This window comes from Poromitra crassiceps (genome assembly GCF_964638095.1).
Source record: "Poromitra crassiceps genome assembly, chromosome: 2".
In the NCBI taxonomy this organism is placed as follows: domain Eukaryota; kingdom Metazoa; phylum Chordata; class Actinopteri; order Beryciformes; family Melamphaidae; genus Poromitra; species Poromitra crassiceps.
Genome location: NC_139624.1, coordinates 76,987,038 through 77,008,078, shown reverse-complemented (window position 1 = coordinate 77,008,078; position 21,041 = coordinate 76,987,038). Strand labels below are relative to the sequence as shown.

Sequence of the window (21,041 nt, the reverse complement as noted above, 5' to 3'; positions counted from 1 at the left end):
ACCACCTTGGACCTCTGCAAGGGCTATTGGCAGGTCCCTCTGGAGAGCCAGTCCCGGCCCCTCACTGCGTTCAGGACCCCTCTTGGCCTCTTCCAGTTCACGGTGATGCCTTTTGGCTTGCATGGCGCCCCAGCAACATTCCAAAGGCTTATGGACAAAGTGCTTCAACGTTGTGAAGACTGCAGTGCTGCCTATTTGGATGATGTGGTTGTCTTCAGCCTGACCTGGGAGGAACACCTGGAGCATCTTCGTCGAGTCCTGGGGGCAATCAACGCGGCAGGACTTACACTCAACCTACAGAAATGTGAGTGGGCCAAACAGGAAGCTCGTTACCTGGGATATCAGTTGGGGAGAGGTCAAGTCCGGCCTCAGGTGGATAAAGTGGAGGCCGTCCTGCACAGCCCCAGACCCCGGACGAAGAGACAGGTCAGGTCTTTCCTTGGCCTAGTGGGCTGGTACCGACGATTCATTCCCCAGTTTGCCACACTGGCGGTTCCTTTGACTAACCTCACCTGCAAGTTGGCCCGTAATCCGGTGGAATGGAGTGAGGAATGTGAAAATGCTTTCCAGGGACTGAAGGAGAAACTATGCTCATCACCTGTGTTGCAGAGCCCTGACTTTGAACGCCGCTTCCTGGTGCAGGTGGATGCCTCAGGAGTGGGACTCGGTGCAGTGCTGGCTCAGGGAGAACCAGGTGAGGAACGTCCAGTGTTGTACCTTAGCAGGAAACTTCTGCCTCGTGAAACTCGGTACTCCACAATCGAAAAGGAGTGTCTGGCAATCAAGTGGGCATTGGACAGTCTCAGATATTACCTTCTTGGTAGGGAGTTTGACCTCCAGACAGACCACAGAGCCCTGACTTGGATCCAGACCATGAAGGACCGGAATTCCAGGGTGACCAGGTGGTACCTGGAACTGCAACCCTTCAAGTTCTGTGTGCGGCACAAAGCAGGCAAGGAGAACGTAACAGCGGACTACTTGTCAAGGCTGCCAAACATCGTCGCTGCAGGAGAGGAGGGTGGTAATGTGACGAAGATGTCGTCACTGGAAGCGGACAGCACATGGTAAAACCACTCAATAACATAAACTCATCCAGAAACACACAATTCCCCTCTGTCATTGTGGTGAGTGCACGCACCACAATAAATCACATCTTCAGTTTAAAGTTCACATACATCCTCTGCAATATAACATGTTGGAAAAACCACACACAGATTACTTAAATTAGTTGTTTATTCTATGGAATGTGTTTCTTATAATCTAAAAGCATTGCCATGTGATGATGCCATGTGAATTAATGTTCCTCTCCTCCATACTCACAGGGGCTGAACCAGAGCAATGGGCCAAGCTGGGCTTTATAGGGCCAGAGTGATTGCATGCATCTGTGTTGATTGAGGGAGGTACCATTTTGAACTGGTGAAAGGGGATGTTAGGCCTTTTGAGTTATTTGTGTTAAGTTTGTGGACTTAATGTAAAATGTTTGACTGGGATCGGTGGTTCTTATGTTTAAACATGTTTGGTTTATGTATGAATGCACAGTAAAAGTGTATATGGTGAGAATTCGGGTTAATTGATTTGCTCAGGAGTTGGTTGGGCTGGGGGAGGGGTTTAGGCTTTATAAGCCTTTGGCCACCAAGGCTCCCGGGTGTTAGTCTGAGGGAGGCTGTGTGAGAGACAGGTAACCAGACAGTTGTCAACTTTGCACATTTTCAAGTTTTTGTTTATCTATTTTTATGTGGACGTCCAAGTTCTGTTTTTCACTGTTTTTTGGAATAAAAGCACCAATTGTTTTTGCAACTCTAGCCATCTTGTTTGTCATTTTTCTGAAGAGTTTTTTGAACCACAGTTTTCTTGACATATACATATCCAAAATGTTTCAGCAATGTCATGAAAATGTGTTCAATGTTTCCGCAACTGCTCAAGTCCTATTTAACGTCAAGCAAATTTAGCTGAATGACTGGATTTCGGGTTGTCAGTTCAAATGTAAGTACGTAGTCTACATCCAAAGTAAAGAGTGAGAAGCTCTGAGGAACACCATGCCCAGCACTTTGACCTGGTGCCTCAGAGCTCTGGACAGCCACACCACAGTCTGGAGGTTGTGGGTTCGAGTCTCAGTGAAAGCTTGGATTTTGAAGAACAACTTCCCAAGTGAAGACTGAAAAGCTCTGACAGAAAGGACTTGACCTTGAAAGACTCAGTGGCTCACAGAGTTTGACAGCTGTTTGGGAGGTTGTGGGTTCAAGCCTCAGTTCAAGCCTCAAAAGTTTTGAAAGTCGGAGACCCAGATGAAAAAAACGAAAAGCAAAACTAAGTATGACCCGATGGCTCAGAGAGTTGGATTGCTGCGCAGCAGTTTTGAGCTTGTAGATTCAAACCTCAGTCAGTTCTGAGCTTGTGGGTTCGAGCCATAGTCAATTTCCCTTCCCTCTTCTCCCCGACCTCCACAGAGATATGAGAATGGAAACCACAGACAGCTGAAACTCTACCGACATTGCAATGATTGTTTTTTGAGTAGTGTGGCTGTTAAGCGTACATTATGGTCTGTTGACTGTGGGTGAAGCATCTCTCCTGTGTAATTTCTTGTCCTTGAGGATGCCCATGCTCCACAGCAGCGGCTGGTCTGTCGTCACGGTTATGGGTCTCCTGGGGTCTCCGGGGGCGACTGGCTCATAGGTGTTGGAGGTGCTCACCAGCTTCCCAAACTGCAGGACCTCGTTACCTGGACACAAGAGACACAGAAGGAGTCAGTGCAGCAGTAATGAGTGATGCTTCGCATTACACTATTGGGTGTTAAATAAGCACAGATAGATTATTAGTTTATCATGTGACTAATTAACAGCTTATTCGAATTATAAAACACGCAAATAGCCCTCAGTGTTGATTTTGACAGGTTAAAGGGCAGGGTAAGCATCACAGCCTTGAAATAATGTGGTTACAAACATCTTAAGTCCCTGTGTAACCCTGACAAGGTGGTCCACTCAGCAGCATAGACTGTTGGCTTTATGTCTGAGCACTCAAGCTTGGATAGTAATCTGAAGCTGTGGCAGGTTCTCACACACACACACACACACACACACACACACACACACACAGGCTATTATGCTACTGTCGACCACTCAAGTGTAAACAAATCCCCAAAGGGAATCCTTCAGCTGCCACTAACAGGAAAGGCGACCGCTGAGGTGTGAGAGTCACACAGGGCTTTTTATTTACTTGATCATGACAAGCAGTGAGCAAAGGAACTGTTCAAGATGACAGCCATCAAAAGACAGGTGTTGATAAAAGGATTCAGTCCAGAGCAATGTTTCAAGCATTTGAAGATCACATACTGGAGTGCATACAGAAATGTAGTTTACATATCTTGCATTTGATGTATTTACTTTAGGATTGTCCAGATGCTTTTAAGGCTAAATCGTATATTAATTAGGCTGTCCAAACATTTGAAATGATTTTCTGATATATTTTTACGTTGGTGTGGGATGGAAAAATGTCTCTATCTGCATTGCTACGGTGTCCAGACCAGCGTAATGGTCAATTAAATTTCAATCCAGCCAATTCAAAAGTGAAGAGAATCACTAGCTTGCTTAGTAACAGAACATGCATACATTCAATTACCTTTCATTTTATTAGGTTGAATAAAACAACCTTCATATTCCAAATAAGCAAATTGATCGAATTGAACCTAGCTTGGCACCTGGCCAATACTGATCCCTAGTGGTCAAACCAGGAATCTAAGCAGCATCAATTTATTGTGCAGGGGCTTCAGATTCAGTGAGACATACGAATCTGTTAGATGATGTCACCAATGATGATGATGATGTCATCATTGATGATTTCACTGATGTCACTGTTGAAGGTTTTAATGATGTCATCATTGAAGACGATGTCAACAGTGATGATGTCATAATTGATGATAAGTACATCATTGAATATTTACACCTGACATGTGTCACTGTTGAAGTTTAGTGATTTCACTTATGTCATACGGTAATGTTGTCACGTTCGAGGGCTATAAGAGTCAGTCAGCTCTGCCAGCTTCACACTGTCAGGTTGTAGAAACATCCATGGCCAGTCCACGTTGACTCTTGCCTGCAAGCCTTTTACGACCCTCATGTGTCTGTGAATGAATCCACCTGACCCCGGGCCTAACAGAATCAAGTCAAGGGGCACACAGTTATCTAGATATATTTTAATCAATCAACCAACCAATCTACTTTATTTAACGGACACATAGTCCATAAAAAGACAACATTATAAACACAACAAAACACCAAACAATAAAACTATAAAAGGCAATAATAAGAATATGTCCCACATATGGGACGTATGGCACAGCACTAAAAGCAGGATTAGTCAGCAGGATGATCATGGAATTGTGGGAGACATTCAGTCGACAGATACATTTGCACATCAAGAAGTAGTCGGTCTCTCAGCTCTCTTGAAACTGTCTGCTATCAGCATCAACTTTGCATCTTTCGTCTTGACCTACAGTAGCTGTTTCGTTCTGCTGTCTTGACCGAGCTGTTTCGTTCGCTTGCTTGGTGGTGTCAGTGAGCGATGAGCCATGTGGAAGTGGGGTGGAGGGGGGCGGGGCCTGTGTTTAGCGCACACTGCACAGTATTAGTGCTGGGGGAGTGGCCCAATCTGTGGCTGTGACAAGGTGGGCCACATGTTCCATGGGGCTATGTTTCCACTAGCCACCCCCAGACACATGAAGTGCTCTTACATTTCCATCGCTATCACAGGGGCTGCTCTCCTGAACCCGACCTGGACCAATTCATTTCAAAACCTCTGCAGAGACCATGCTGGCACATCACCATAGCAGAGACATGCTTTACACAGGTGGGTACACTACACAATATGTAATCAGAGGCTAATAAAATCCACATGAGCCGTAAAATGGAAGGTCCAATCAGAGAGCTTGATGCTTATATGAAGCTGCCTCCCTGGAGGAAACCACATCAAAAGTTAATGTGGTCACGTTGTTAATAAGCAAACAATAAACAATCGTACAGTCCCACGGCATATTTGTGGTGATGACATAGAGCTAATTAAGTGGCAGTTTCTTTGAATTATTTGATCTCAGCTCTCTGAGTTGATCAGCTGCTTTCATCTCTTCTATAGAGAATACAGCCATGATGCGGCTTGGCATGCTTGTTAATGTTAACAACTGAACCGTTACAGAAGCACTGCTTATACAACAATGCAACTTATAAAAGACCAGAGAGTATGTGTTGTCTTCCGATCATAAAAAAATATTTGGCTATATAAATCACCATTAGCCACTGCATGGCAGCAGCCCATGCAAATGAACAGATGAGGAACCCAGCAGTTCTCTCACTGTGTGATGTCATCTAAATGAGGAGCAGATGATGAGCGCTCTCAGCTGAGATGTGAAGATTTATAGTTACAATTACATTGTTATTGTCATTGAAACTTCGTAGTAAAGTGCAGACATCATTTGCAGAAAACCACACCTTGACAGGGCTTGACATTAAGGGTTGCCATTGGCAACCATTTTGAAAAAGTTGTCAGCCAATTCTTGGCCTTTGGTTGCCATCAGTGGCAACCAAAATAAGAAAGAGGCTTTTCAATCATACAACCTGATTTAGCAAACACTAAGGATCAAACGTCCTGTATCCCACTATTACCCCCAAACCAACATTTGACAATTGCATTGTTTGAACATCCTGTGGGAATGACAAAGTTTTAAGACAAGTTTTATGAATATGCACATGTACAAAATAAAAATAAATTAGGCCATGGCCTCCATTGCTCTGGCCGTGATGCCCTGAGATCCCTAAGGCCACCTTGGCAGTGCCTTGCTACCAGCCTGCTACTGTCAGTTGCTTTAGAAAGTGCCAGCAGTCTAAGTTAAATGTAGCCTGCCCTATGCAAAGGATGTGCAATTGAATCATTGTGGAATGAAGAGATAAAGTCCACACACTGAAAAGTCAAGCTCCCGGTCAGTTTGTCAGTTTTAGTTTAAACTGACCGGGAGCTTGACTTTTCAGTGTGTGGACTTTACTTCTTTATTCCAGTTTATCATTTATTTGTCTGGCACCTGCCTACTGAGTGGATGTGCGTGCTCTACTTTCTTCTTAATTTAATCATTTTAACACATTTCAGAAAAATCGCTCTTCACGATGTCAATAGAGCAATGGCCTTTGTGCCCTGCTGGCATGTGGCCTTGTGCCCTAAAAAAAAAAATTTGATGCCGAAGGCGAGATGGCCTTGCCCCTAAAATGACGAAATGTCCACCCTGGCTACAATAAAAAGCATAGGAGTCATACTATGCTGATGCAGAGTGGCACCTACATTTACTAACAACACACATTATCTCTCTCTCTCTCTCTCTCTCTCTCTCTCTCTCTCACACTCACACTCACACTCACACACACACACACACACACACACACACACACACACACACACACACACACACACACTCTTTACCGAGCACAAAGGACTTCAGATGGCTTCATTAGTAGTCACCTCCTCAAAGCTGATAGCGATCGATAGCGGCCCTCGTTGCAGAGGGGACCGAAATGAGCGTTGCACCCTCCAGTGATAACAATGGAGATGTTTGCTGCCTGTAATTGCAGTTCCAGAGTCACAGCTGAAAGGGCCCGTCAGCTGTAAGTAGGCCGTATTTACACTACAAATTACCCAGGAGAGAGAGAAGGGCGGGCGGGAGAGGAGAGGAGAGCTGGATACTCACACACACTCACACTGCAGTGGACAGGTAGAGCAGGGGGTTCAGCTTCAGGTTACTTTATTTGTACTCGGAGATTTGGTATTATTTGGAATTATGGATGTTTGCTTGGGGCCATTTTATGAACTAGGCATCTCGCACGCTACGTGTGCTCGATTCCTAGGCTCACCCGCCCTGCAGCTCGCCGAGCTGGCCCTGCAGCTCGCATACGCAGCTTGGCTGCTGCGTGGCCTTGCCCGCAGCTCGGCTGCGCACAATTGCTCAACATTGCATCACTGATGATGTCACTCACTGACATCACTACTGATGTCTCAATGCATATGTCACATCATCAGTGGGACAAAAATTTAAACAGTGCCCACTTGCTCCCTTTTATATAACTAGGCATCTTGCGCGCTACGCGCACTCGATTCCTAGGCTCACCCACTGCGCGGGCTCGCCACGCAGCTCGCATATGCAGCCTCGCCCTGGCTGGTCCTTGATGGCATACTTCAGGGATGCTGGATCACCTGTCCTGGAGCTGGCAACATACAGCTGTCCATGGCTGAAGACGGGGGTCTGAAGCCAGACTCCCACTTCTTTCAGTAGGCTCTTTCACACACAGATCGCGCAAAAATTGCCGTTTAGGAGTCCCGCAAAGCTCGCACCCTCGCCACAGAAATTGCTTTCACACAGAGCCAAGCAGCACGGCCACTTTCCCGTGCTGTGGTGTACTTTCAGGTGAAATCCCCTGCTCCCGGATTGAAAGGCGAGCGGAGGGATTTCCTGCTCCTCCTAGCCCAAATGAATATTTTCATAGGTTAGTGTAGCCTAGGCTACTGTATGATGAACGAAATCATTCAACAACCAAGACTTCCCTCCTTCTCCTAGTCCGCTGAGCAGGGATGATAGGTGCACTCGCATGGTGGGCGGGCAGATCAATATGGTGTCCTACTAAAATTGGAACGATACACGACCGCCCGCATATCAAACAGCTGCAGTCTGCATAACGTTCGTCGGGGGAATAGTATAGGCTATAAATGCACATGACTACTTAACGTTAGTAGTTTTTGTAAGGGAATGCACAGAGCTGATTTCGAGAGGGAATAACCTCAGACCAACTCGCCACAGACAGCTATAGCCCTCTGAAGCTTATTATTATATCCGTTAATTTTACCTACTAATGTCAAAATCGTTTGAGCATAAAGCCTAACCGCACGGAGCATTCCTCCTGGCGCCCCTGCAGTCATGATTGTATAGGCTACTTTTTTAAATTTCACTCCTGCACTTTGTTGATACATGAGGTGATTTCCCCTGTAATTTTTTTATGAATGAGCTGACCATTCGCACCTTTTCCGGCTTGCTGCGACGACCTTTCAAATGGAGGCGGGTTGCCAGGTAACCCGGCGCTGTTACTACCTACCGTCGCGGGACAAAAGGCGCAAAACAATTGTCCACCAAAGCGCGTTCACGACATTGGAGGCGCGAATCCTATTTTCCGTGCATTTTTCGGCTTTCAAGGCCGGTGTGAAAGAGCCTAGTGTCTGTCCATGGGACATGATTTTGCTCTTATGACATCACTGATGACATCATCAGTGGGACTCTTATGACATCACTGATGACATAATGAGTGGGACTCTTATACCACTGATGACATCACAACCTCTTATGACATCACTGATGATGTCACAATGCCTCTGACATCACTGATGATGTCACAATGTATGACATCACTGATGCCATCATCTCTGGGGCTTTGTGTGTGTGTGTGTGTGTGCGCACGCGTGCGTGTGATGTCACAATGCCTCTGACATCACTGATGATGTCACAATTTATGACATCACTGATTATTCAATTCAATTCAATTCAAAACTGTATTTGGGGCACAACTCAGGGCGGTCCATAGTACAACAGACATCATACAGAATATATAAATAAAGACATGACTCCCAGAGATTATAAGAAAAACACAGGTATTACAGGTATTGCACCAAGGTAATTTTACATACAGGCTAGAGCGCCAGTGGTCCCACAGTCTGGATGAGAACCTGACAGAGCTCATAACAGGATTCGTTAGTACTGAAATAATACTGTTTTCTGAGGCTGACAATCTGCACATACATCTATAAATGAGATTTCGTATTACAGCATAGCAGGTGGGAACATTGATGTTTACAAACATTTGACTGGCACTACAGCTTCTTGGGGCTTTGAGCAGCAGCCTCATGCTGTCATTGTAGGCCACTGTCAGTCTCCTCATACTGCCTTTTCTGTAGTTCTGCCACAAGTGGGCAGTATACAGCGGGGTACAGTAAGCTTTAAATTAGAAGAAATTAAATTTACGGACCAGCATGTTTGCTTGTGCATACATCTGAGGAGACAGTCTGGATAAGTCCATATCGTCAAATAGGTCGCTGGTTATGTAATGACCCAGGTATTTAGCCTCATTACATTCTTTGAGAGGAGCACCAGATAGATAGAAGTCAGGAAAGACTAGTTTCCTATCCCATCACTGGGACTGTGTGTGTGTGTGTGTGTGTGAGAGAGAGAGTGAATTTATGACATCACTGATGATGTCATCAGTGGGACAGACAGAAAGACAAAGAAACAGAGAGAACCCTAGCTCCCCTTTAGATAGATAGATAGATAATTCATAGGCTTGGCTAATTCTCTTTGGCTTTTCTTTACTGAACAGGGTGAACATGTTGGAAATGTTTTGTTCCCCACTGGACTTTCCCACACAGCCCTAGCCTGGGTAAACCCAGCCTCCACGTGACCTCTATCTATGCGCTATCAGTCACTAGTCTTTGTGACTGAGAGCGCATAGATAGAGGTCACGTGGAGGCTGGGTTTACCCAGGCTAACACAGCCCCACATGCCGTGTAGCTGTCAATGTTCTCTGTAATGGGTTGGGTTTTTTAAGGTGATTATACTAATGTCTCACAACTGATTCATTTGTAGAACACTTAAAATAAAATAACACTGGGATAACATCATCTATGGCCAGTGATCCAGTGACTCCTCTGCTACAGAAATACATCAATCTTTGCCTAGTATGATAGCTAGAAACACACATGCCCTTTCATCACAACACTACTGTATTATGCTATTACCACAAATCCAACGTGGTACTGTACATAATCTATACTTGTTTAGAATGAGACAGTAGGAGGTAATGAGACCAATACTGAATAAGGGAGGATTTGACCCACGGCCAGTACTGTTTCATCTTAAATCCACTACACCATGTTGAGGCACAGACTGGTTCCATTTAAACAAACGATTATCTTTCAAAGACCTGAAATGAATTAATTATGAGCCCACGGTTATGCAGTTTGGAGATAGATGAGGCAAAGATGTGCACTTCACATTATTTAGTAAATATTATCCTCTTAAGCAGAAGATGCTTAAATCCTGACAACTTTTTTCGGACTACTAAAAATTCGAGCAATTGTTCTAGGTGGCATCGTTTATTAGCTGAATCATTTAGATGAAAACCCATATAAGACTATTTGGAGTTTTGTTTGCATCGTTGATTCAGAAGATTCTGTGTGAATGTTTATCATGAAAATAAATGCCCAGCATGAGAATAACCACAAACAACCTCAACTGACTTATATTGTATTGTAACACTTTTAATTACAGTTTGAGATGTGAAACATCACTGATTTGAAAACTTATACTGAGGGCTTTGATTCAAGACACTGTGTATATTATATCAGCAGTGATTTTGACACAGCAGTGCCCTTTCCTTTCTCCACCTGACTTTCTCATTATATTAAAGGCTATTTATTAGCCATGAGATGAGCCAAGGCATGAGCAGCAGTGTTAGCGCCATCTGCTGTGCATTGATAGCTGCTTCCATTAAACCTTTATGGCGCTGCATGCGGCTACGCTGCTCTGCGAGCGCGAGGTGACAAACACTATACTAGCTTCAGTTGACCTTCAGATAAGAAGACTCCTCTTGGGTTGTGCTATCAGTCCCATTTAATAAGCAGGGAGGTGTGTCAGAAAGAGCAAGATGTTATAAAGGTGGTTGGCACGTCCATCAGTGCATGCCCTAAGGAGAGCTGGAGAGAGAGAGACAAAGAGAGAGAGAGAGAGAAGGGAAATTCCATGTGTTGTTGAAAATGTGTTTGAGTACCGTAGATGATAAGTCAGAGTTGATGTACGTCTGACTGTATTTGTGAACATACTGCGCGGGCTCGCTACTCACTACTCGCCCGCCCTGCAGCTCGCATAGGCAGTTCAGCTGCTGCGGGCTTACCTGCTCATATGACATCACTGATGAATGACATCACTGATGATGTCACAACTTTGCATCTTATGACATCGTCAGTGATTTATGACATCACTGATGATGTCATCAGGTCACTGAGGGACGGATGGACAACCCGAATCTATAATGCCTCCGGAGTCATAACAATGGACAACAGGTGTAAATTATTGACGTTTTCCAGAGGGTGGGGATGGTGTGCGATGAATGACTGTGTGTGCACTCCTCTCCCTGCCTGGCACACTGCAGCTCTATTAGGAGCAGTACAAGCAGTTGACATCAGGTTGCTGTTAACACCCCCCCCCCCCCTCTGCACTGTGTGATGTGCACAGCATCAGAAATCTACACATCCATAAACACAAGCATAAAACAGCAGTTCTCCCTCCTGCTGCCACACAGCACTGCTAAGGAATACATACACTTTACATCTCCCCTCGCTGGGACCTTGGTGAGAGAGATGGAGGGTGGGAAGAGAGAGGGAAAGAGTTACTGCCTCTCTCTCTCTCTCTCAATTCAATTTCAATTCAAAGGGGCTTTATTGGCATGGGGGAAATAAGTTTACATTGCCAAAGCAAGTATAAAATAAAAACAACAAGAACAATTTGCATACAGTTAAACATTATTTATACATGCTGCCAGCATGCGGCAGATGTGTGTGTGTGTGTGTGAGAGAGAGAGAGAGAGAGAGAGTGAGAGAGAGTGGCAGTGCATAGAAAGGTGTACTAGAAGCATCGCCATAAAAGATGGACGCCGCCTCTGGTGCTACTCAGTGAAGCCGATGCATGTTATATCGCCGCTCTGGCGGCTGGGAAAATGGACAAACGAGACAATCAAAGTACAGTACGTCAAATAATTTCTCCCCAAAGGTGGTTTGTATCATTTTAGATAGTTCTTATCACACTAATGTGATTTAATTTAATTAGTTATTTGACAATATAAAAAGGGCTGATTGAGAGCTGTGGCAGCCAGTCTCAAGCCGTCATTGGCTGGACATGGGCTCAGATGGCTCAGACAGGCTGTACGTGTTCTAGACCTAGGTTACATAGACCAGACACTGCTGATAACACTGATCTGTTACAGTATCTACCAGACTGTATAACGCTATATCGATGGACCGCAATAAAAGGAAGATTGTTTTGAGAAAGGTGCGCGAGGAAGTAATGTTGGTTGGGGACTGAAGTAGTAAGTTCAGAACATGTGTTTTATTAGTTACTCCAGCTACGTTATCGGTTATTTTAATACATCAATGGTTTTAACGGATGCGAGCTAGCATTAGCCGCTTGTGTTAGCCGGCTTTAAGCTTGCATTCTTTAACTCATTGAGTGCCAAGGACGAGTATAGTCGTCAATTCGAATAGTAACGTAGAGTGCCAAAGACGACTAAAGTCGTCAATTGCGTTTTTTGACGGTGGGACGTGGATCAAAGCCTCGTGCATCTCCTGTAAAAATATTGTAGCTATTGAAGGTGTATAACCTATTTTACGGACCCATTAGGTGGCGACAGTGCTCTCCAGATTAGAGAAAGTTGAGGAAAAAAAGCAGAAAAAGCCCCGTGATGAAAGAGAAACCGATGCATGAGCCAGAGCGGCACAGATTGCTCTGGCTGCCTGGAGCCAACGTTAGCTGCGAACAGCAGTCAATCCGCTCCCACAAATGAGCCCCTCTGTCTCTGCTGCATAGTTTCTCCACACGATTAGCCGCCAGAAAATAAAACCAAAGCCAAACCATTCTCGTGACAATGGTTTGGCTTTTCAGTGTCGCGCTGGGAGCCGGCGCACAAGGCTGAGCGCTCCGAAAATAGACTGGGTGCAGCGCACTTTGAAACGCGCAGCAGAAAGCCTATAATCGGACACAGCTTCATCCCAGCTCACAACCGAAACCCCAGAAACGCAGACGAATGCAAGCCCGATCCAGACTCCCCCGACGAGCGGCCGCCATCCGAACGTGGATCCGTAAGGCAGCAGAGACTCGCCTGACACACGCAGCAGCCAGCAAAGCGAGCAGAGCCACCAGAGACACTCCCACGGAGGAGGAGTTTGGAGTTGAGGGGGGTGTGGGTGCTGTTTATTGAAGGAAATTACTGTTCAGATGTTTCAGGTCAGAAAATATTCGCTTCAGAGTCAGTGAATGTGCTTGAAATGCTTCATTTCACAAAAGGCTGAATATCTCAGCTTCTAATTTGAAACCCCTGTTTTGGCTGAAAACAACCTATCTTCTCCGGCTCATAACTAAAGAACGGAAAATGGTATCAATAAACTTTTTTTTGCTGATGATACAATAGAGTCTCCTCGTTCTTTGTGCGTGTTCGGTGTTTACATAGTAATATCACACAATATTCTGTGGGCCTCGAGAAATCACTGAAAACGCTCTGAAACTCTGGCACTGGGAGCGTCTGTTCTCCAAAAGTGGCTGGCACTCAATGAGTTAATGACGGCATAACATTACTAACAACCGATAACGATAGCTGGAATGACAGACACATATTTTCAGAACTTACCAGGTTGTCCAACTGCCTGCGTATGCCAGGAAACGTGTTTTACAACGTTACAACTCCCGGGTATAAAATGAGGCCTACACAATACCAGCCATTGGCTAATAGCTAACGGGTTAGCCTGTCGCAAACAGACACTGGAGGTTTTATTTAGGGTAAAGCATGAGGAGAGTATTTATATGGATATCTCTGGGAAGTGCTTTTACTATGGGGATGTTCGCAAGCTCCTCTCCTCGTAGCCGTTGCATAAGGATACAAAAGAGACAGGCAGCTGGATAACGTTAGTTAGAAAAATGACCCAACTGAGAGACATGCAGCAGCACTAGGCTGCCCAGTTAGTAAACGCAAGTTACAACGTAGCCAAAGCTTCAGTTAGATTTAGAGCTAGGTAAAAAAGCTTTTAAATATGCTGCCCCTTTTATCTGGAACACCTTCCAGAAAGCCTTAAAATTGCCAGCACTAATTTCATATGATGCCTTTGGTTCAATTTTAAAGGACTTGGAACGTGGAAGTATTGGAACTTGCTGCTGTACTTAATCTCATTACTTATGTAATTTCAAGTCTCCCTCTTCAAATATTTATTTGTGTGTCTGTAATATGGAACCTAAATGTGTTTGTTTTTCATGCTGCCCTCTTGGCCAGGTTCCTCTTGTAAAAGAGATTTGAAATCTCAATGAGTCTTTTAACTGGTTAAATAAAGGTTTAATAAAATAAAATAAAGATTTAATCTGTTAAACCAACATTTGTTCCAAAATGAATTAAATCATAACGTTAATCAAATGCTACGGAAACATTAGCTAATCAACAGAGCTGCAAAGATCAGTTCATCGGATAATAATTTCCCCCTGTATGACGGTTTGTTGCCCAGAGCACCCCGGAGTCTGGCTGCTAGGAGCAATAATAATAATAATAATAATAATAATAATGCATTTATTTTATATAGCGCTTTTCAAGACTCAAAGACGCTTAACAGTAAAACAAAAGACAAGCAACAGGCAGCAGACACAGGCAACAGATACAGGCAACAGGCAACAGATACAGGGGACAGGTACAAATAACAGTGGCGGTTCAGGGCAAGGTTGTATGGAGAAGCAGAGGAGAGGAAGAGAACAGGAGGGAGGGGCGGGGGGGGGGGGGTGTGGGGGCGCGGAGGGTGATGGTTTTGAGGAGGTGGTCAGGGGTAGGGGATGTTGTAAGCTTGGGAGAACAGATATGTTTTAAGTCGGGTTTTGAAAGTGGGGAGTGAGGGAGAGTCTCGGACGGTCGGGGGAGGGAGTTCCAAAGTCGGGGTGCGGCACGGGAGAAAGCACGGTCACCAAAGGTTTTGAGTCTGGATGGGGGGATGATGAGGGTGGCAGTAGAAGAGGATCGGAGTGTACGGGAGGGGCGATGGGGGATGAGGAGGTCAGTCAGGTAGGGGGGGGCTAGGCTGTGGAGGGCTTTGAAGGTGAGGAGGAGTAGTTTGAAGTCGATACGTTGCTTGACGGGGAGCCAGTGGAGAGAGTGGAGGACAGGGGTGATGTGATTGCGGGACCGGGTGTGAGTGAGCAGGCGGGCGGCTGAGTTTTGGACCATCTGGAGTCTATGGAGGGAACGGGAGGGGATGCCGGTGAGGAGGGAGTTGCAGTAGTCGAGGCGGGAGGAGATGAAGGCATGGATGAGGGATTGAGCAGCAGGGGGGGAGAGGCAGTGTCTGACTTTAGCGATATTGCGGAGATGGAAATATGAGGTTTTAACAACAGAGCTGACGTGGGGATCAAAGGAGAGGGTGGGGTCCAGGATGAAACCAAGGTTGCGAGCCAGGGGGGAGGGGGTGATGGTGGAGTCGTCAATGGTGAGGGTGATGGGTCCAGTTTTATTGAGGGTGGATTTGGTGCCAATGAGGAGGAGTTCCGTTTTGTCACTGTTGAGTTGGAGGAAGTTGTGGGTTAGCCAGGTTTTTATTGCAGATATGCAGTTTTCGATGTGAGTGAGGGGTGGGTTCTGGAGGGATTTGGTGGTGATGTAGAGCTGAGTGTCGTCGGCGTAGCAGTGGAAGTCCAGGTTGAATTGACGGATGATGTGACCAAGGGGGAGTATACAGATGAAGAGCAGGGGGCCAAGGACTGAGCCCTGGGGGACCCCCTGCAAAACAGAGGAGAGGGTGGAGGAGTGACCGGAGAGGGAGATGAACTGTTGTCTGTCGGTGAGGTATGAGGTGAGCCAGTCCAGTGCGGTGCCCTCAACACCCAGTTGGCGCAGCCTTTGGAGGAGGATGGAGCAATCTCCGACAACGAAATTCAGATTTCTGTACAGGCGTCATTTTGATAAACTGACCTCATAGTGGGAATCTACATGGTTACTTTTGGCAAGACAAAAATTATTAGAACTTAAAGTGCCACATTTACAGAGCTAGAGAGGATTGACTACATGTGCGCAAATCTAGAAACAGCAGCTCTACATAAGAACGTTTAGAGGGGATAGAGAGGGGGGGGGGGGCTCAGACTGAGGTTTCAACCCAAAAGAGCTACTGCACAGACTCTGGTTCTTTGATCTGAGAAGATTTTGGCTTCAATACACCATAAAGGGAGGAGATAGAGACGCTCTCTCCATTTATTTATCTCAATGACTAGAAGAGAGAGAGAGAGAGAGAGAGAGAGAGAGAGAGCGGAAAAGGGAACAGGGAAAGGCAACATGTGTGGAAAGGCGTAATGAGAAATAGAGGAAGAGAGAGACACACAGAGATAAAGAGGGAATGAGATTAATTTCTCTAGACTGAAGCGCTGAAAGAATGAGAGGAAAACATAAGGAGATAGTAAGGACAGCAAAACAGCAGGCTGACAAAGAAGGAGGAGGAGGTGTGAGGAGACAGATGAGAAGGAAAGAGAGATCTTACAGGAGAGACACAGAGGGGATGTCTGCCTCTGGCAGGGACAGCGGATAAGACCGCAGAGAACCAGGTTTGTCAGACACATCTATCTATTTGACTACAAGATAAAGCACAACGCTTTAGCCGACTCCCTCCACCCTCCCTTTAAAAATAATCCTTTCAAAAATATTTACAATGCTTCCTGAATATTGAAGTCTCTCTGTACGCTGCTGAAGGCTTCAGCTTCTTCTCAGCCGCTGAGCAAAACTTTAAAACCAGCCGTATCAAGATTTATTATTATTTTTTAGCATCAATACGCTTCAAAAGAGTTTTGTTTCCTGTCCTGTGCTGAATGGGTTTCTAAAGCATTACGGTGCAAACACACCAGGGGCTCTATTCTCCCCCTGGCCTTAGGCACTAAACTGGCCTTAAACGCAAAAAAACACGCTTTACGCCTGTACCTTTGTATCTGAATATCTGAATATAGCCGTTGTGGGAGCGGCATATTTCAACGTTGTGGGGAAGTAGACGAATTACGTCGCAACGATTTCCATTCCGGATATATTTTTAGACCCTGACTAGATGTAGTGGTTTGACGTGTAGCACACGGTCGTTATACGTGAAAATGTTTGCTGGGTTAGCTTACTTGACACATACTTTTTCAATAAAAACACATTTATGCCTGACATAAATGTAATTCCCCCTACCAAGTAAAACCTGAACACTTGTAATAATGCTATTGAGTGATACTGTATTGATCCCTATTAAGAAATGTTCCTCAGGGAGGTCAGAGGTCAGCTGGTAGGGATTCTGTGTTACTCAGGGACTTGCTGATGCGGGGCTTGAATCCTGGCTGTCTGCTTGTACAGCGTATTTCTGCTGCCAACATGCTCCCTAATGTCATATACATCAGCAGCAAGCGGCTCCAAGGATGGCCTTTGGTTCATTAGGCAGAGAGAACACAGATTGCACAATTTCTTTCAAATGACCGTTACTCATGTCACATTTACCAGAATACAGGGAAAAGATATAGCATGTATCAAATGAATATTCATGTTACTCATGTCACGTTTACCAGAAAACAGGGAAAAGATATAGCACGTATCAAATGAATATTGTTCAATATTCATGTTACTCATGTCACGTTTACCAGAATACAGGGAAAAGATATAGCATGTATCAAATGAATATTCATGGCATCAGTGGCCTCTGAGTAAGTCTTCATGTTGATAATGTAAAAACAAATCTGGTCCTTATCAAGGGCTAGAATTGTCTCATTTGCATGCCAACGTGTTTGTGAAGGCTTATGATTCATAAACAGCACACTCTGATTAACAGTAACGGCAAGTTTTCCAATCTTGCCCAAAGTTTACTTTTAATTAAGATTTCTCAATTGCTTCGCCTCTCTGTGCACTTCACCGCCGAAATCCATCTGTGAGCTTACGTGTTTTATCAAGAGCTGCACCTGCTGGCGCTGTGTGTGTGTTTGTGTGTGTGTGTGTGTGTGTGTTTGTGTGTGTCTGTCTGTTGTGTGTCTCCTGGTGCTTCTGAGTGTATGTGTGTGATGATGCTGAGTTTGTGGGGAGCAGGGGTGGAACCAGTGCTGTGAAGGACTAGTGGCCTATTTGGGCGGCTTCAGCTCAGGAGGTAGAGCGGGTCGGCCAATGACGCAAGGGTTGGCGGTTCGATCCCCGCTCCCTCCCAGCTGCTGTCACTGTGTCCTTGGGCAAGACACTTAACCCTCCTTGCTCCTGAGTGGCAGCCTGCCGCCATCGGTGTATGAATGGGTGAATGTAGACTATCTACTGATTGTAAAGCGCTTTGGATAAAAGCGCTATATAAATGCAGGCCATTTACCATTTGCATATCAAACGGAATGGGAGGCTTCTCTCTCATCAGTGGGCTGACAGCCATTGTTCACAGAGATGGGCGAAAATACATCATAAAGTATTTTGATACAAATTACAAATACTTGCTCAAAAAATGTATCACAATACAAATACAAAATACCTGTCTGAAAATGTATTTGAGATACAAATACGTATTTTGTATTTTGAAAATACATGAAAATACATTTTATAAAAACTTATAAAGAGCTGCAACGATTAGTCAATTCATAGATGAATTGCCAAATATTAAATTAATTGCCTATTTTCATGATCTATTAATCATTTAGAGACATTTCCTTAAGGAAAATGTCCTAATTCTCTGATTTCAGCTATTCAAAAGTGAAATTTTCTGGTTTCCTTAGACAGTAAATCCTCTCTTTAGTCCTCTGTCACAGTATGTGTACTCCCTAACACACTGCAGTTCTTCCATTTTAGTTTTAGTTGTTTTTCAGTAGAACTAATTTCTCCTTCAGCTCAGCTGTTAATCACCTTCTGTGAGGGCTTTTGACTTAAAGGCAGCATTTCTGCATGTTAACCTCAAGTTTTGGAACTTTGACTATGTTTAGCCATAGATATCTGACATCATAACACAATATATAAATAACTGAAATAGGTAAAAGGCATAGTAGGTCCCCTTTAAACAACTTCACATTCACCACCATGTCAGTAACTTGTCGTCACAGTATTTATTTAACGTGCAAACATATTTATACAACTAGAAAAGGTTACATTTCAGGAATTGAATGCCCTGATGCACATCCTGTCTAAGGTTGTGAAATTGTGAATCGGTGAGAGGAACGATGAGAAACTGCATCTCAAACAAAAAAGGCCTTCCATGAAATTGGACTCTTGTTCAAATCCTTACATCCTTAAAATGACTTCCCCTCCTTCTGCTTCATAAACAAAATCCAAAACAACCCAGCTATCTAGAACATAATTACTAAAGAACAATCACTCACTGAATACAACTTTCCACTATCAGCAGTGGTAACACCATTCTAGTGTCAAAATCTGCACAGCCATCATTATGCACAGTGAAGCTCAGACATCCTTGTAGCAACAGAAAGACATTTTTGATTTTCATTAGGGTACTTTGGTGTTCAGTTATAGTTTTTCAGTATAACTAATTTCTCCATCTATTCAAATCAGGTTTATGACAGTTAGTTGTTTTTCAGTACAACTAATTTCTCCTATTCAAATCAGGTTTCAGTTTAGTTCAGTTAGGTTTTTTTTCAGTACAACTTATTTCTCAATCTATTCATATCAGGTTTTAGTATAGTTCAGTTCGTTGTTTTTTTTCCAGTACAACTTATTTCTTCAGCTATTCACATCAGGTTTCAGTTTAGTTCAGTTAGTTAGTTTTTCAATACAACTTCTTTCTCAATCTATTCTGAATCATATCAGCTTTCAGTGTAGTTCAGTTAGTTGTTTTTCAGTACAACTTATTTCTCTATCTATTCTGAATCATATCAGGTTTCAGTTTAGTTCAGTTAGTTGTTTTTTCAACTTATTTCTCCATCTATTCATATCAGGTTTCAGTTTAGTTCACTTAGTTGTTTTTAGTACAACTAATTTCTCCATCTTTTCACATCAGGTTTCAGTTCAGTTAGTTGTTTTTCAGTACAACTTATTTCTCCATCTTTTCATATCAGGTTTCAGTTCAGTTTAGTTCACTTAGTTGTTTTTAGTACAACTAATTTCTCCTATTCAAATCAGGTTTCAGTTCAGTCCAGTTAGTTGTTTTTTAGTACAAGTAATTTCTCTGTTTACTCATATCAGGTTTCAGTTTAGTTCACTTAGTTGTTTTTAGTACAACTAATTTCTCCATCTTTAGTTTAAACCTGTGTCAATGTTTACATGTGTCAATTTGAGAATAAAAAGAAATATAGCCGCAAGCGGCGATGGGCGGGGTTCAAGCCTTGCGCAGATGACAAAGCTTCTGATTCTGACTAGGACATCCTCCTTGATATATCTGACAAGTTTCGCGATCATTGGACAAACAGGTGTGGAGTTACAGCCTTTTTTATGTTAAGCCACGCCCATTTCTGGCGTTTATGGCGCCCCCTTTTGGTCGAATTGCACAAAATTTGACACACATGGTCTAGGATGGTCTCCGAAGACCTCCTGCAAGTTTCGTGAAGATTCCTTAATCGGTCATGAAGTTATGACAATTTAGCTGTGAGGCCACGCCCTCTCACAACTTTAACGATTAATATCTCCGAAACGAAAGGAGATTTCAAAGGTTTCAAAAAGCCAGTTTGTAGAGCTTGCTCCAGAGAGCCTTCCCGGCGATTTTGGTGCAAATCGGTCCAACGGTCTAGGAGGAGTTCTCGAAAATGTGTTTTCCAAACTTTTCCAAATATCTCAAAAATTTTCCAGACGGACATTGAGGGTCCTTATGGCAAACTTGTAGAGCAGGTTCACCTGAACATCTGGAGAGAAAAAAAGTTTGAAAATCGGACCAACGGCGTGGAAGTTATGGCCTTTAACGTAAAACCTTCAATTATAGCGCCACCTTCAGGCCGATTCGAAAAATCTTTCTTGAGCAGCTACCAGCCCACAATATCTGTCATTGGGCCAAATTTCAGGTCTCTACCATTTACCAACTCACGGGAATTTGCGTTGGGGCAGATGAACAACAAGAAGAAGAAGAAGAAGAATAAACCGGCACAAAAACAATAGGGTTTCAGCCCCTTCAGGGCTTGAACCCCTAAAAATGTATTTTATGTATTTGAAATACACAAAATACAAGATCTGAAAGTATCTTGATACAAATTACATCTCATTTTTCTCTGCCCAGCCAAATACAAATTACAAAATACAAAAAAGTAGTTGAAATACGTA

The 21,041-nt window shown here is 44.0% G+C and overlaps 1 protein-coding gene across 1 annotated transcript in view; it reads right to left on the bottom strand.

The window, feature by feature from the left end:
* Window positions 1–2,534: 2,534 nt before the first annotated feature.
* Window positions 2,535–21,041, bottom strand: part of LOC310800462 (thiamine pyrophosphokinase 1-like) — a gene marked incomplete at its 3' end in the record, with an annotated part of 152,684 nt that continues 134,177 nt past the window's right edge. The window contains exon 9 of the mRNA XM_083663061.1: window positions 2,535–2,719. Coding sequence (XP_083519187.1) covers window positions 2,535–2,719 — 185 coding nt within the window. The remainder of the gene's footprint in view (window positions 2,720–21,041) is intronic.